The sequence below is a fragment of the Mytilus californianus genome, unplaced genomic scaffold, assembly GCF_021869535.1.
Source record: "Mytilus californianus isolate M0D057914Y unplaced genomic scaffold, xbMytCali1.0.p SCAF_9, whole genome shotgun sequence".
NCBI lineage: Eukaryota > Metazoa > Mollusca > Bivalvia > Mytilida > Mytilidae > Mytilus > Mytilus californianus.
This window is the reverse complement of record NW_026262745.1, coordinates 84,703,230-84,720,901: the sequence shown is the minus strand read 5'-3', so window position 1 is coordinate 84,720,901 and position 17,672 is coordinate 84,703,230. Positions and strand designations below refer to the sequence as shown.

The 17,672-nt window shown below is 32.7% G+C and overlaps 1 protein-coding gene across 1 annotated transcript; it reads left to right on the top strand.

Annotated features, from left to right (window-relative positions):
- The first annotated feature begins 2,384 nt into the window (after positions 1–2,384).
- LOC127714009 (fucolectin-1-like) lies at positions 2,385–17,672 on the top strand. Its single transcript, XM_052219958.1, has 5 exons — positions 2,385–2,504; positions 13,890–14,132; positions 14,530–14,700; positions 14,871–15,041; positions 16,200–17,672. Exons 1-5 carry the CDS (start codon positions 2,453–2,455, stop codon positions 16,409–16,411), a joined length of 849 nt encoding a protein of 282 aa, XP_052075918.1. The 5' UTR covers positions 2,385–2,452; the 3' UTR covers positions 16,412–17,672.

The following is a 17,672-nucleotide window of genomic DNA, read 5'->3' as shown; positions in this document are numbered from 1 at the left end:
ATTTGTATAACGCAGTTACAAACACCCTAGCATCATCTATAGCACTATCAATATAGTGCTTCTTAAATTTAACCTTGAGTTGATAGTAATTGCAGTAGGTCTTACTAATGTTATTTGGTAAGAAGACTTGTACATTATCAACCTTGATAAAATAACGAGTCTTTTTGTAACGAATAAGGTCTTTGTTTATAATTTTAATTACTCTTTGTGTAATTTGGTCTTTATGCCAAACATGTGATCAAACATGCAGCATGATAAACGCAGTTATTGAGCAAATTGTCATGCTTTATTCGGTATATCATATCAGCGTCGCCTGCTCTAACAGCACCATCATTTAGATTTGCTAATCTTCCAGCATGGTATGAAATGTTTTCACTTTCTATGAGACATTTTCTTGCAAATTATACACTTTAATGTATCGAGAGGACGGGTCAAAATTACTTTCAACCACATAAAATTGGATAAATCTGGCTTCATATCTAGCGCTTCCTTTTCAGTCGTGCTACTGATTTCCAATTCGGTTTACTTGCGTAGCTTGCGTATTGCTGTGTGTTTGTTTATTCTACATTGGCTAGAGGTATAGGGGGAGGGTTGAGATCTCACAAAACATGTTTAACGCCGCCGCATTTTTGCGCCTGTCCCAAGTCAGGAACCTCTTGCCTTTGTTAGTCTTCTGTGTTTTTTTTAATTTTGGTTTCAGTGTGACGTCCATTTTCTCTGAACCAGTACACATTTTTGTTTAGGAGCCAGCTGAAGCTGGACTGTTTTATGCTCTTTGGTCGGGTTGTTGTCTCTTTGCCACATTCCCCGTTTCCATTCTCAATTTTATTTGTCAACTCCAACTTCAAAGCACCTTTTCTTGGCATAGGACGGAGCCAGTTTTAACGAACTAGTGTAATTGTCCTTTTACTTCAATATCCACCAGATCGAATACACCTGAAAACCAAAACACCCTACAATGATTGTCACTTTCACGTTTAAATTCAACAAACACGACTAAACAACAATACCTAAAAAAATAAATAAATCGCAAAGCTTTAGAAATTCTAAAGTAAACAAGAAATACGCGTGATAATAACTTCAAATGACCATCGCAAAATTGCTTACGGTTGCAGTCTTGTAATTGACTGCTCCATAGGCTTACATGCAAAACAGCTGATCTTTGAAAAAATTTTAAAATAAAATGCTACATAGAAAATGTTTTTCATGTGCATATCATGTATGTAGTAATGTGAAATTGTGATTTAATAAAAAAAAAAGTGGGTCATGCCACGAAGAATAAAAAGTTATGTAACCCTGAAGTCAAAATTAATTTTTTCTACTCTTTGTTTGCTGTTTTTACTATGCCGCACCACTTCCAGTAAACATGATATCTTTCCACTTTCCTGGTTTGATATCCCCAAAAAGATGCAATATTTTCTGTTGATTAAACATATGTTTCAATTCAGCATAAACTTTTAATCAAACAGAAAAAATTGAGTCCAGAAAAAAATTCAGAAAAAAATGGACTATTTTATTTCACGCCATGTTTTGACATGCACCGGAAACTGGAGTTGTAATACAAGACTGGTACCTTAATGTGGGCTTATAACTAGAAACCAAAACAGTGTCGGTTCATGTGTGACAAATATCCGGAAATGAAATTTTATAAAATGCAGATGTTTAACCAATAATATTGCTTATTACTAATTTTCTTCAAAAAGTAAATCGGGTCGATTGAAGTATAAAACGACGGCTTTAAGGTTGTGCCTTTAAAATACACATTTATTGCACGTACAAATAATTCTAGGTGAAAAACAGTGACTTTTTTGTGTTTTTTTTTCCCACCATTTCAGATGCTCTTGTGCTTTAAATATATCAGTTATTAAAAATGCCCTTATAATGTATGAAGTTCAAGGGTAACCATATTAGCCAATTTAGACTACAAATCATGTTTAGAACAGGGTTAATTATGAGATAAGTCTATCGAAACAGTAGTGTGGTCTTCGATGACAGTTGGGTAACGTCAGTTAAGGTCGTTTCTAACGTCATTGGCATCACATTTGAAATTTACGACAAATATTTTTTTGAAGTTGACTAATCGATAGACATTTCAGGACAATAATATTCCATGAAGTATTTAGGTAATTTAAACTCTTTAACTAAGTGTCTTTTTCAACATTCGCCGCTCTACTACAATGACTTTAAATCATATAATAAATTTTAAATGATATTTTGTTTTTAAACACTGCGTCATTTTGGATATAGCATTTCACTCGAAAATGATAGCCACTCATTCTAAACATGGGTTTTAAATCATTCTTTCCATCAAATAAAACCTCTGATTGGTTGATGTCTATATATGTATATATCATTGATTTGTTATATTTCAAGAGTTTTGATAGCAACAGGACATAAGCTGTCTATTCGACATGTCCAACAATTGCTTTGAACTATAACTCACATAGTCAAGATGAAATTTCACGTCGCTATTTTGATAGTTTTTTCCGCAGTTGGACTACAAGGTAAGAATATGTTGTGACGTCTAATATGAGGGTTTGGATGGGGTTTACAGAATAGCGAATATTTGGCAAAAGATGCAGAAAAAATTCAACAACAAAGAAAGAATAGAGTAAAGTAGGCAACAACAAAAATAGAGAATAATGGGGTGCTTAAATATAAAGAATAGAGAATAATGGGTAAAATAAATAAGAACAGAGAAAAATGATATTAAAACTAGAGGCTATTAAGAGCCTGTGTCTCTCAACTTGGTCTATGTGCATATTCAACAAAGGACACTCTCCAACATTGTAGACGAGAATAGAATTCATGACAAAAATCTCTGTTTTGTTGACCTTGTATTGCTGATCATTTAGTCTGTTTAGTTTCTCTCTATCTTCTTTAGTATTTGCTCAAAACACAAAGAGGGTAAAAAAAATCCTCATTTAAGGGCAATCACTCCTTTAAAGAGTGACAGTTTACTAACTATATCGGCAAAGTTTGACTTGTTAGTAGATCTTGCCTTGTTGATCATTTTTGTAAAGATGTCTATTTATCTATTATAATTTTTATCATATAAAACAAAACGCAAAAAAAATGGTAAAAATCGTCATGAAAGGGCAATAACTCCAATAACATGAATAAGGAGTCGTCGGACGATTTCCTCCATATTGTTTTAATTGTAGATCTTGTCTTGCTGATCATTTTTGCTTATTTAAGGATCAATCTATCTAATATATTTTAAAGATATAAGCCAAAAACGCCAAAAAAAATCGTAAAAATCATCATCAAAGGGCAATGACTCTAAAAAGGAGTCTGCTGACGATTTCGACCATATTAGACTTATTTGTAGAACTTACCATCTTTGCAATTTAAAGTTTCTCTCTAACTATTATACTTTTTAAGATAATAGGCAAAAGTGAAAAAAATGGTAAAATTTGTCATTGAAAGGCAATAACTCCTATAGGAATTCGTCTGACAGTTTTGAGGTATATGAACAATTGGTAGAGCTCAACAAAAGTTAACGACGACGACGGACGACGGCCGCCAAGTGATGAGAAAGGAATAAAGAAATGAGGTTCCCCCATCCAGACCCTCTAATAGAATGAGTAGCAAAATATGAATCAAAGAAGGCGTAGGATATGTTATTTAGACAAGCTCACCCAAACGACAAAAAAAAACCAACAAAGAACATCTACAGGTCAAAGTACGATCGTCGTCGTATTTTTATGTTAAATACAACAGAATCATCATTCAAAGTTACATTATCTAATTGTTTGAAACATGACATTTTCCATCAATTTAACATTATTATGTTTGCTTTATTTTAACAAAATTGATAATAATTTTATCAAGTTATATTCTCTTTTGACTGATGCCTGTTATCCATTTTCCGTATGAAGTGATATTTCCCGTTTCACACTGAACGGGAGTGTATTATGAATAAGTGTCAATATGATTTGCCTTTCATGCAATGGGCTTCGAAATTGCCACATTTCAAGTGGCAATTTTTAGGTCAATGATGACCTTCAAAGGGGTATTTGTGATTTCTTCAATAATATACCAACCAATCACGGGTTTCATTTGAAAATATTTGTTTTGTTCAATTGATTCCATTCCGAAACGTACAAAAAGCATGAAAACGTTTGACTTTAGAGTCTTCTGGGTTTCTGACATAATATTCTTAATACTGTAATCGGACTGATATTTATATAGTGTACCTTGCGAAATCGAAAATATTTACGTGCTATCCGTGACAATGTTGAGACAATGCATAGAAAAAACAGACGAAGAGCTTGATACAACTATTAATTTCATAATTTCATAATTGTAGCATAAAAATGTATTTATACGAATTGAATGCTTCTTTTTATAACTTTTTAGAATTGTAAAAGCGTTGATCGAGCACACATCTTTAATATGAAGCGAAAGTTCTTCGGTCAACGCTTTTATACCACAATAATATTATAAAAAGAAGCATTCAATTCTTTTTAAGTGAATGACCACTTAGTTTTAAGCGAACATAAGGATGTGACAGATAATGACAGGTCCGTAGTCGACATCAAAATGAACTTTGATGCTGACGCAATCTAATTAAAATATAGAACTCGGATTTCGTTATACTACAGTTTATAACGAAATCCGAGTTCTATATTTTAATTAGATTGATGCTCACGCAATAATGCTTCATAGAATACAAAAGTTGTAATAAGTTAGTTAACATTATGAAACATAGAAAAACGATCTAGAACAACTAAGCAAACATAATGAAATCAATACAGTAATATACCACTTCATATACTGATCCATTTATTTGCGATTCAAATCGATAGACCTACAAACACAATTTTAACTGTTCATTCATACCTTGAAACAAGGTTATTATTAATAATTGTATTATCAATTGAAAAATAGCAGAAATATGAATTAGTATTCAAACATGGAAAAACAGTTTTAAGTACATATTCAGTCAAAATATCACCACTGGAATAAAGGTAAAAAAAAACTAGGGAAGAAATGCACAATTTCTTGTGGAAGGTAAAACGTATACTTCGTATGCTATTTATCATATCCAAAGGATTTGTTACACTATACTTTAAGGGCATGTGGCGCAACTGACAACGCGTCTGACTACGGATTCAAGGTTCGAATCCTGGCAGACTCGGAAAGATTTTTGTCAATGCTTTTTAACACACCCTTTTGGAGCAAGTATATAATGAAAAGTTATATATATGGGGGAGGGGGGATGGGGATGCCTCTATATTTTACTATCCCTTTGCGACAAAGTTGCAGAGAGGATTTTGTAACGAAAATGTCCATGCGTCCGTCCGTTTACACTTATGGACACAGTATAGCTTAAGTATCTCAATTGATCTGTACTATATTTGGTTTACAAAAATTCAGTATAGAGACGACTAGAGGCTCATTGATTTTCAAGGCCAAAGTTGAATGTTTTTAGTATCGCCCGTAACTAGAGACACATGAACTATAATATTCCAGGCATTGGCATTGTCACCTGGGACCTAATATAAACCTAATATAAACTAACACACAGTAGGTTATAGACAATACTGGGTATATATATGCTACGCATAGTGTTAAATTCGCATCGATGCAAGAAATTTTTAGAGCTGGACCGCTATATTTCCTAGAAGAATGTGTCTCAAGAGATAAAATATACCGAAAAAGAAAACATAGGGTAATATCATTTACACACAGGCACTTTGGGAATGGACCCCCCTTTTTTCTATATAAATATTTTTTATTAAATATTCTTGAATATTTTAACTTTTTTGCACTTATTTAATATGTTGTTGCGTTTATCCATACAATTTTAAATAGCAGTTATTTATTTATGATGCTCCTCTATTCTCATTTTCTGCAGTTTCATTGTTAAATACCTAAAAATTATTACAAGCTGAATATTAAAGAATAATTACTAAAAAATAAAACACGATATATATTTACATATCTTCATTTCCTCCAATAATGAAGGGCATTAGTTAGATCGGTAGCTAAAGTAAAGTAAGAATACAGGACATTATATTTACAAAAAATGTATCAAAGCTAGCCTTTACAAAAATATATAAAGCTTGAAGAATCCATAAAGAAAACCCCAGGTTTCTAAGCCTAATGAAATTAGCAATGTCCGCACAGTAAAATCTTATTCACAAATTATTGTCCAATATATAGACACCTATATATTTGTACATCTTCAAGTCGCACACATCCTGTAAATGTTTGTGATGCAGACCTTTTGAAACATATCACCTTCGTCAAGATCAAAGTCTGGACGGCGTAATAAGATGCATGCTTAAGATCTAATCTGATCATGAATGTTTTATTGTAATCCAAAGCGCAGTGTTTTGATGCAATAATGAAAGTAACTTAGAAAAAATAAATTAAATGTTATTTAACTTAGGTAAAAAGTTCTCAGTAAAATGATATTGTTCTTTTCCCAACGGTCGAAAAATAATGTTCTGTTGAGACCAATTTCATGGAAAAATAATAACCATCAAAAAAACCTATTAGTGATAAAAAAAAATGATCAATACTACCATGAAAACAAAATTGAGATACAATAGTGGAGCGGCGGAAAAGGCAATTTTAGAAATTTGAATTACCTACATACCTCATGGCATTATAATAGCTCATTGTAAAGCTTAAATCGTGTACTTTTTGAAAATATGTGTCGTAAATATGAAAGCTGGTGCCATCGTGCCTTAAATCAAGGTCAAAGGTCATCACTAAAAAATTCCTATTTTCATCTAGAGAAACAAATTGCATATTTTTTCAAAATCAATAATCCATTCAATAAATTATGCAAGTAGTATTATTTATCAATGCTTAAGTTCCGACTTAAATGTGTTTCATATTTGCACATGACGTCAGAATAACGTATTATTCAACTTTTTCGAAGGTAACACGTTTGATGGAAATTTCAACGCCTGATTAATAACTGCAACGGAATGACCTTGATCTTCGACCTCGATAAATAGCATTTCTGGACAAAATATACATACATTTGAGAATTATAGGTATTAATAGAGTATCCGAAATATATTGTTATAAAATCCAACAACATTTGCAGGTTAGATTTCATCTCAGTTTTCCAGGATTCGGCATGTCACTGAGTTTTCTTGAAAACAATTCGTAGTTAGTCTCAATACACGATAATTTTGTATTTCATTCATGTTCAGAAGCATGCGTTAATGAAGTGACAACTACGATTAACTTTCATTCGACGGTACTGTAATAAATGCAAGCGGTTTATGACAAATTCAAAAAGTTAGACATGACTGTTTTCATATACAAAATAAAACGTCGAAAAAGTACATAGAAAGTTGAAATTCACATACGACATGAACGTGGAATACCCCAATTTAGTTAGAAAATATTTCCAATAAATAATGTTCATGATATGTCATCTGTGCCATCAGCTATGTCGGCTGGTACGGCCTGGACATTGTTACAATTACCCACATTTTGACAAAACACAAAGTCGTGCAAGAAAGATTGATTGATTGATGTTGCTTAACGTCCAGTGGCAAATATTTCATGCATTTTCAGGACGAGAACACATTAACAATTAATACAATAGGTATGTCCTGTAACAGAGGACGTTCGGGATGAAGGTGGGGGAAATTTGGACTGCCACTGGAATATGAGGGTATATTGGATAGGGACAAAAATTTCGCCTTGCAACAGGCCACCAACGACTCTTTCATCAAGAAATCTTACGACTAAAATTGAACGTAAGTTATACTGAAATGTTCATGACATACGAGTATTTTTTCTCGTAATATCGTTTTAGAAATGATTCGCTGCTCCTTGTTAACGCATGCTGTTTTCGCATGCTTTCCACCTTATACGAACAAATAAGGTCTTGTAGAGAGTCTGATGTCATTTGTCCTTCAAAGAAAACTGCCTCTTACATGGCGTGCCAATATTTGGGATGGCAACATTTGGCTACACCCAAACTTTGCTTTTCCATAGTGCACGTACAAATGTAGTACGTGTTGCTTAAACACTCACTCACATGGCGGAAGCTTTGTTACACTTTTATCTTTATATATAGCCAACTGTTGTCTTATCAAATTTAATTTTTTTGTGCGATTTATTGAACTTATATTTTAATTTGTATAACGCAGTTACAAACACCCTAGCATCATCTATAGCACTATCAATATAGTGCTTCTTAAATTTAGCCTTGAATTTATAGTAATTACAGTAGGTCTTACTAATGTTATTTGGTAAGAAGACTTGTACATTATCAACATTGATAAAATAACGAGTCTTTTTGTAGGAATAAGGTCTTTGTCTATACTTGTAAGTACTCTTTGTGTAATTTGGTCTTTATGCCAAACATGTGATCAAACATGCAGCATGATAAACTCAGTTATTGAGAAAATTCTCATGCTTTATTCGGTATATCATATCAGCGTCGCCTGCTCTAACAGCATCATCATTTAGAGTTGCTAATCTTCCAGCACGGTATGAAATGTTTTCAAATTCTATGAGACATTTTCTTGCAAATTATACACTTTAATGTATCGAGAGGCCGCGTCAAGATTACTTTCAACCACATAAAATTGGATAAATCTGGCTTCATATCTGGTGCTTCCTTTTCAGTCGTGCTACTGATTTCAAATTCGGTTTACTTGTGTAGCTTGCGTATTGCTGTGTGTTTGTTTATTCTACATTGGCTAGAGGTATAGGGAGAGAGTTGAGATCTCACAAAACATGTTTAACCCCGCCGCATTTTTGCGCCTGTCGCAAGTCAGGAACCTCTTGCCTTTGTTAGTCTTGAATGTTTTTTTTTAATTTTGGTTCATTTATATGTTTCGGAGTTTAGTGTGACGTCCATTTTCTCTGAATCAGTATACATTTTTTTTAGGGGCCAGCTAAAGCCCACCTCCAGATGCGGGATTTTCTCGCTGTGTATAAGACCTATTGGTGGTCTTGAGCTGTTTTCTGCTCTTTGGTCGAGGTGTTGTCTCATTGACACATTCCCCGTTTCCATTCTCAATTTTATTTAAATCAAGACCTGTGATACCTAAATATGGTTGAATCAGTTTACGTATCATTACATATAAAAATACGGAGATGTGGTATGATTGCCAATGAGACAACTATCCACCAAAATTCATATAAAGTGGATGTAAGCAACTATAGGCAACCGCACGGCCTTCAACAATGAGAAAAACCCATACCGTATAGTCGGCTATAAAAGGCCCCGACATGAAAAATATGAAACTATTCAATTGAGAAAATTAACGGCCTAATTTATAACAAAAAAATTTACGAAAATCAAATATGACAGACATGAACCAACGACAACCACTGAACTACAGGCTCCTGACTTGGGACAGGCACATAAGGAATGTGGCGGGGTTAAACATGTTTGTGAGCGCTCAACCCTCCCCTAACCTGGGACAGTGGTGTAACAGCACAACATAAGATCAAACTATAAAAATCAGTTGAAATAGGCTTAACTCATCAGATCGATACAAAGCAGAAAAATATCAAACAAAAACACAGAAAATTAAAATAAATAAATAACTAAATCATCACGTCTCACTGCTGCAGCATTTAGGAGACTTTTTTTCTACATTCTGTTGCTATTCTTAAAATTTCAGCAAAAAAAAATGTGCAGGTAATGTATTTCTTAGTTTCTTTTGTTACCTATTCTAACAACGGACTCGGACTTCTTTTAAACTGAGTTTTGCTGTGCGTATTGCTGTGTGTTTGCTTATTCTTCATTGGCTAGAGGTATAGGGGCGGGTTGAAATCTTACAAAGCATGTTTAACCCCGCCGCATTTTTGCGCCTGTCCCAAGTCAGGAACCCCTGGCCTTCGTTAGTCTTGTATGTTTTTTTAATTTTTGTTCATTTATATGTTTCGGAGTTTAGTGTGACGTCAATTTTCTCTGAACCAGTACACATTTTTGTTTAGGTGTCAGCTGAAGCCCGTCTCCGAGTGCGGGATTTTCTCGCTGTGTGGAGGACCCATTGGTGGCCTTGGACTGTTTTATGCTCTTTGGTCGGGTTGTTGTCTCTTTGACACATTCCCCGTTTCCATTCTCAATTTTATTTGTCAACTCCAACTTCAGAGCACATTTTCTTGGCATAGGACAGAGCCAGTTTTAACGAACTAGTGTAATTGTCCTTTTACTTGAATATCCAACAGATCGAATACATCAGAAAACCAACACACCCTACAATAATTGTCTCTTTCACGGTTAAATTCAACAAACACGACTAAACAACAATACCTAAAAAAATAAATAAATCGCAAAGCTTTAGAAATTCTAAAGTAATCAAGAAATACGCGTGATAATAACTTCAAATGACCATCGCAAAATTGCCTAATGTGGGCTTATAACTAGAAATCAGAACAGTGTCGGTTCATGTGTGACAAATATCCGGAATTGAAATTTCATAAAATGCAGATGTTTAACCAATTATATTACTTATTACTAATTTTCTTCAAAAAGTAAATCGGGTCGATTGAAGTATTAAACGACGGCTTTAACATGTTTAAGGCTGTACCTTTAAAATACACATTTATTGCACGTGCAAATAATTCTAAGTGAAAAACAGTGACTTTTTTGTGTTTTCTTTCCACCATTTTCAGATGATCTTGTGCTTTAAATATATCAGTTATTAAAAATGCCCTTATAATGTATGAAGTTCAAGGGCAACCATATTAACCAATTTAGTTCACAAATCATGTTTAGAACAGGGTTAATTATGAGATAAGTCTATCGAAACAGTAGTGTAGTCTTCGATGACAGTTGGGTAACGTCAGTTTAGGTCGTTTTTAACGTCATTGGCATCACATTTGACATTTACGACAAATATTTTTTTGAAGTTGACTAATCGATAGACATTTTAGGACATTAATATTCCATGAAGTATTTAGGTAATCTAAACTCGTTAACTAAGTGTCTTTTTCAACATTCGCCGCTCTACTACAATGACTTTAAATCATATAATAAATTTTAAATGGTATTTTGTTTTTAAACACTGCGTCATTTTGATATAGCATTTCACTCGAAAATGATAGCCACTCATTCTAAACATGGGATTTAAATCATTCTTTCTTTCAAATAAAACCTCTGATTGGTTGATGTCTATATATGTATATATCATTGTTTTGTTAAATTTCAAGAGTTTTGATAGCAACAGGACATATGCTGTCTGTTCGATATGTCCAACAATTGCTTTGAACTATAACTCACATAGTCAAGATGAAATTTCACGTCGCTATTTTGATAGTTTTTTCCGCAGTTGGACTACAAGGTAAGAATATGTTGTGACGTCTAATATGAGGGTCTAGATTGGATTTACAGAATAGGTTCCCCCATCCAGACCGTCTAATATAATGAGTAGCAAAATATGAATCAAAGAAGATGTAGGAAATGTTATTAAGACAGCTCACCCAAACGAAAAAAAAAACCCAACAAAGAACATCTACAGGCAAGGTCGTCGTCGTATTTTTATGTTAAATACAACAGAATCGTCATTCAAAGTTACATTATCTAATTGTTTGAAATATGACAACATTTTCCATCAATTTAACATTATTATGTTTGCTTTATTTTAACAAAATTGATAATAATTTTATCAAGTTATATTCTCTTTTGACTGATGCCTGTTATCCATGTTCCGTATGAAGTGATATTTCCCGTTTCACACTGAACGGGAGTGTATTATGAATAAGTGATACAAAAAATGTGTCAATATGATTAGCCTTTCATGCAATGTGCTTCGAAATTGCCATATTTCCAGTGGCAATTTTTAGGTCAATGATGACCTTCAAAGGGGTATTTGTGATTTCTTCAATAATATACCAACCAATCACGGGTTTCATTTGAAAATATTTGTTTTGTTCAATTGATTCCATTCCGAAACGTACAAAAAGCATGAAAACGTTTGACTTTAGAGTCTTCTGGGTTTCTGACATAATATTCTTAATACCATAATCGGACTGATATTTATATAGTGTACCTTGCGAAATCGAAAATATTTACGTGCTATCCGTGACAATGTTAAGACAATGCATAGAAAAAACAGACGATGAGCTTGATATAACTATTGATTTCATAATTTCATAATTGTAGCATAAAAATGTATTTATACGAATTGAATGCTTCTTTTTATAACTTTTTATGATTGTAAAAGCGTTGATCGAGCACACATCTTTAATATGAAGCGAAAGTTCTTCGGTCAACGCTTTTACACCACAATAATATTATAAAAAGAAGCATTCAATTCTTTTAAAGTGAATGACCACTTAGTTTTAGGCGAACATAAGGATGTGACAGATAATGCAGGTCCGTAGTCGACATCAAAATGAACTTTGATGCTGACGCAATAATGCTACATAGAATACAAAAGTTGTAATAAGTTAGTTAACATTATGAAACATAGAAGAACGATCAAGGACAACTAAGCAAACATAATGAAATCAATACAGTAATACACCACTTTATATACTGATCCATTTATTTGCGATTCAAATCGATAGACCAACAAACACAATTTTACCTGTTCATTCATACATTGAAAACAAGGTTATTATTAATAATTGTATTATCAATTGAAAAATAGCAGAAATATGATTTAGTATTCAAACATGGAAAAACAGTTTTAAGTACATATTCAGTCAAAATATCACCACTGGAATAAAGGTAAAAAAAAAACTAGAGAAGAAATGCACAATTTCTTGTGGAAGGTAAAACGTATACTTCGTATGCTATTTATCATATCCAAAGGATTTGTTACACTATACTTTAAGGGCATGTGGTGCAACTGACAATGCGTATGACTACGGATTCATGGTTCGAATCCCGGCAGACTCGGAAAGATTTTTGTCAATGCTTTTTAACACACCCTTTTGGAGCAAGTATATAACGAAAATTTTGAAAATGCATTAAAAAGAAATGTCTGAACAGATTAGAAAGCAACCAAACGTCGGAAAGTCAGAAACCAGGTTTTTGTTAAATGTTTTATTGGCACATATATATATATATATATATGTCAACTTGTGACTGCATGCCAATAAGCTTTTTTTTAGACATGTTATGAGGATATAACAAATATAATATCCTCTCCGGGAGGACATCAAATCCTGATCTCCCGCGTTACAGGCGGGGACACTAAAAAATATACTAGAGGACTTGAAGATATGCGCACAGTTTGTTAAAAGTAAAAATTTAGAAATTTACAACAACAATACCAGAAAAGCTAGTTTTTTCCGCCTCCCTAAACTGAGAGAAATAAATGTGCTTCATATCAAATACTAGTAGGAGAGTTATTTGTTGAAAAAGTTTGATTTCGTGACTTATACATATACGAATGTAAAAGGTTATGCAAGCTATCAATGTAGACAACACGAAAAGTCAAAGGTTCACATCCAATAGGAGCCGATGTTTGTTTATCAAATTATTGGGAGGATTTATGAACATTGTACATTTAAGGACAATAGTCTTAAAATATAATCGAACAAAATGCTAGCCGTCATAGAAACGTTTCATATCAAAGCTTACAAATATACATTGCTGTCTGCTTTTCAGGACGCACTGGCTCTATAGTTGCTATTAAATTAAAGCAATTGAGATCATGGCTATCACCCGTTTTGTGTTCCTAGGTATTTTAACATTTCCAACGAAATTTAAGAGCATGAAGTTATAAGCAATGGCTTTTCTAAATACCTGTTGAAATTTGAAAATGTTTTTTGCATTGTAGATTGATTTGGCTGGATGAAAACCATTTCTATATTTACACAGAATTTTTTGTTATAATTCATGTTATATTTTGATATTAAAATATACATTCATTCATTCATTCCTAGGAATAATTTATGGTAAGCCAATGTACAAAAACCATGTCATTCTTATTTTTCAGCATTAAGAGAAAACGTGGCTCTTAATAAAATTGCAAAACAAAGTTCAACATATAACTACAGGGTATATTTTTGGCCAGCGACCCTCGCAGTTGATGGTAATAGGAACCAATATCCATATAATATGGCTGTGGGACAATGTGCACACACATTGATGAATAAGGCAATAAACTGGTGGGCAGTTGATCTTGGAAATGAGTTTGATATTACCGACCTCAAGATCTACAACCGACAAGACTGTTGTAGTAAGTCTTCTTATTTTTTTTAAACATTAAACCATTGTCAATCTTTTAAAAAACTGAAATTAAATCTTTAAAAAATGTTAAAGTCCCACCGTTTCATGCGTCGATTCTAACACAACGATGTCGTTTTTTTTTTTTAATCATATAAACAAACAACAAATGGTTAAAGATATATAATTTTCATAAATTTTTGGCAATGTTGAGTATTGATAATATATGATATCGGGGCACATTTTAATCAAACTCACTGAGACTCCCTAACTTTAAATTTTCCTAAGTTTGATGAACTTTCCGAATTTGACCATATATGTTAACAAAAAACCTGATATTGAATTGGGAAAATTTTTACTTGCACTTTGATATACTCCAAAAAAACTTTATGCATGCTCTTTTTTCATAGGTGATCGTTTGACGAATTTCTTCATTTATATTTACAATCCGACTCTAGCAACATGGGAAGGTTTTGACCAGGAAGGGGTACAACTCTGTTATCATTATGTAGATACGGCTCCAAGTATACTCAATGTTGCCTGCACATCAAGCATACGAGGACGATACGTCAAGATAACTTAGGAACACCGAGAACATCCAAAAGGAAATGCACTAACTTTGTGCGAAGTTGAAATTTTCATTGACAATAATCCTAATGAAGGTAAAGCAATATTAACCTTGTTTTATTCAAAGTATCAAATCATGTAATACTTTTAACTCCTTAAATTCTAAAAATTTCCAAAATAACAAATACAGTGATAAATTATGTAGATACGGCTCCAAGTATACTCAATGTTGCCTGCACATCAAGCATACGAGGACGATACGTCAAGATATCTAAGGAACACCGAGAACATCCAAAAGGAAATGCACTAAATTTGTGCGAAGTTGAAATTTTCATTGACAATAATCCTAATGAAGGTAAAGCAATATTATGAATATAAACCTTCTTTTATTCAAAGTATCAAATCATGTAATACTTTTAACTCCTTAAATTCTAAAAATCTCCAAAATAACAAATACAGTGATAAATTAAACACTATAGATGAACAGATATACCATTAACGTCTCAACAAAGTGAGTAAATGAGAATCAACGTTGGTTTTATTCCATCTTTAATATACCGAGGAACCAAGGAAACCGCGTAAACTAAAAAAGATGACAGACTGGTGGCGTCTACAAGGTAAAAAACTCAACAAAGATACCAGGCTTAAAATAAAAGAAGCCAGTCGCAAAGACCTGACTCATCGGTGGCGCTAGAATCAAAACACATGAAAGCCCAAAAAAACACAAAGTTGAAGAGCATTAGAAACAGAAAATTCCAAAAAGTTGTACAAAATTACCCGCAAGGTAAATCCATCCTCAGTCAATATGTCAATATAGAGAATAGAACACAATCGGTAAATTTACATAATTAAGACGACTTTAATTTAACTAGTATCTCAAGATATCCGCGACGACATGTATCTCGTTAGTTGATCATGAGGTCAAGCAATTCGTAATGGTAACCATAAAACATTTGTATTGCCGTTTTCAGTCGATCTTCCTCATAATCCTGATGGAGCATATTTGACGAAAGAAATAAAAAAAAAACATCTATAATGGTAAATTAATTGATACAAGCTTGATTTATTTTTCGTATAGACATAATTATTGTACGTGTTTCGTTATATGTCATTATATATGGAACCACGTTTCTCTAATTTTTGTGCTATTTTCTCATTTCTTGAACGGTGTGAGAAAAATATTTCTCCTCACTAGTGAAATATCTGTTCTCGAAAAATGATTGGTCGAAACTTAATTATGACGTCAAATTTTCATGGTTTCTTCTGAATTTCCTATTGTGACGTCATGAAAAAAGGCGACCATGCCTGATGACGTCACATATAAAGAACACAACTTTCTGCAAATCTTTGAAAAAGGAAGGATAAAAATCATTGGAGAAACAGATTCCACCACTATAACTTGTGTATTACGATATTTCTCCACTCTCAAAGTGGAATCTATATTTCTGTTTACATCTGTAAATGCATATGTCAGTATTATAGCATGTAATAAAGAAAATTGTGTGTCACATAGGTTCATACTGCAAGAAGACAAACAGACAAGGCTTTAAAAGTCTTGACAAAAATATGAACACAGTGTCACTTACGGAATGTGTCCTTTTCTGCAGACGAACCGAAAGTTGTCTTGGGTTAAATATGACGACAGATGGCACTTGTTCCCTGTTTGGAGCTAGCAAGGAGGTTTCCAATGGAGCCAGTGACACTTCTTACTTCGAAAGATGTTGATTTGTCAAGCATTTGTATTATAATGAATGAAATGTGTGCATATCCTTTTCTGACGTTAAATATTTATTCTATATATTCGATCTAATTGATTTGCAAATAACATAAAACAGAGGAAAGAGATTTTCCTTGTAGAATATCAGATAAGTAAAAAATCTTTAGGTAGAGATACATTGTTGGCATGATTTTTTGTTTGTTTATTATTTCTTAATGAAGTTGAAACTAAATTTTGTGCCATTGAAACTATTGCATTAAATTGAATATATATCAGAGACGTATGGAAAATTCATACATACTGCGGGAAATGAAAAGGCTCATCGGATTTTTGAAATATTTGTTTGTAGGATCAATCAATAAATCCTCAAACTTCACATATTTTCAACCCATGAATAATTTCAACTAATTGAATATGCCATTGAATAAAAAGATATGTAAGCATATACGTCAATAACAGCAATTAAAATACATTTCACTATAATTTAGCTTTTTTTTCAATAATCTTTCTTTTATGTTTGAGATTTGTAAAATCTAAAACTACTACAGTTATGATACATTTATTGACATGTATGTTAAAAATATAACATAATTTTGTTAGAACCTGGCATTACAAGCTGTGAATATGAAGATTCAAGAACGTAATTGAAAAATCAATTGGTAGAACAAATCCAGTGGAAAATTACCGTAAACTATTTTTACTTAAACAAACAGCAATTAGAATTTTGCGTAACAATCAGCAAAGGGAAGGGCAATCTCAAACATTCTGTAACATAAGATACTAGATCTCAACATCTGTCTAATTTAAATTCTAAATTCAAAAATTTTTCAAGGTTATCTGATGAAATGAAATTTGTTTGGATTCTTTCATCTGAAGATTTGTTTGTTACTTCAAACTTATCTAATTTATTGCACTCCCTTTTTGAAGAACGAAAGAAACTCTTCGAAAATATCAATGTAGTTTGAGAAAATAGAGAAAACAAATATGTATGTCATAAAATCGATCAGGAGTTGTCTCCCATAGACCTAGGACTATAAAATTATGTAATTTTTCTAGGTCACAGTGGCACCCAAAATAACTTTATGTTTTGTCAATAACATGGTTTATAATCATGTTACTTTGTTTGAATGTGTATTCATGTTTTTAGTTTAAATGTACTTTAATCATTCTAATCATTCTAATCATTTACTGTGCTTTATTTTGTAATTCATTTGATTGTATAGCTCAAATTTTGGGCACCATGATTGGTTAATAAAATTATCTTATTTT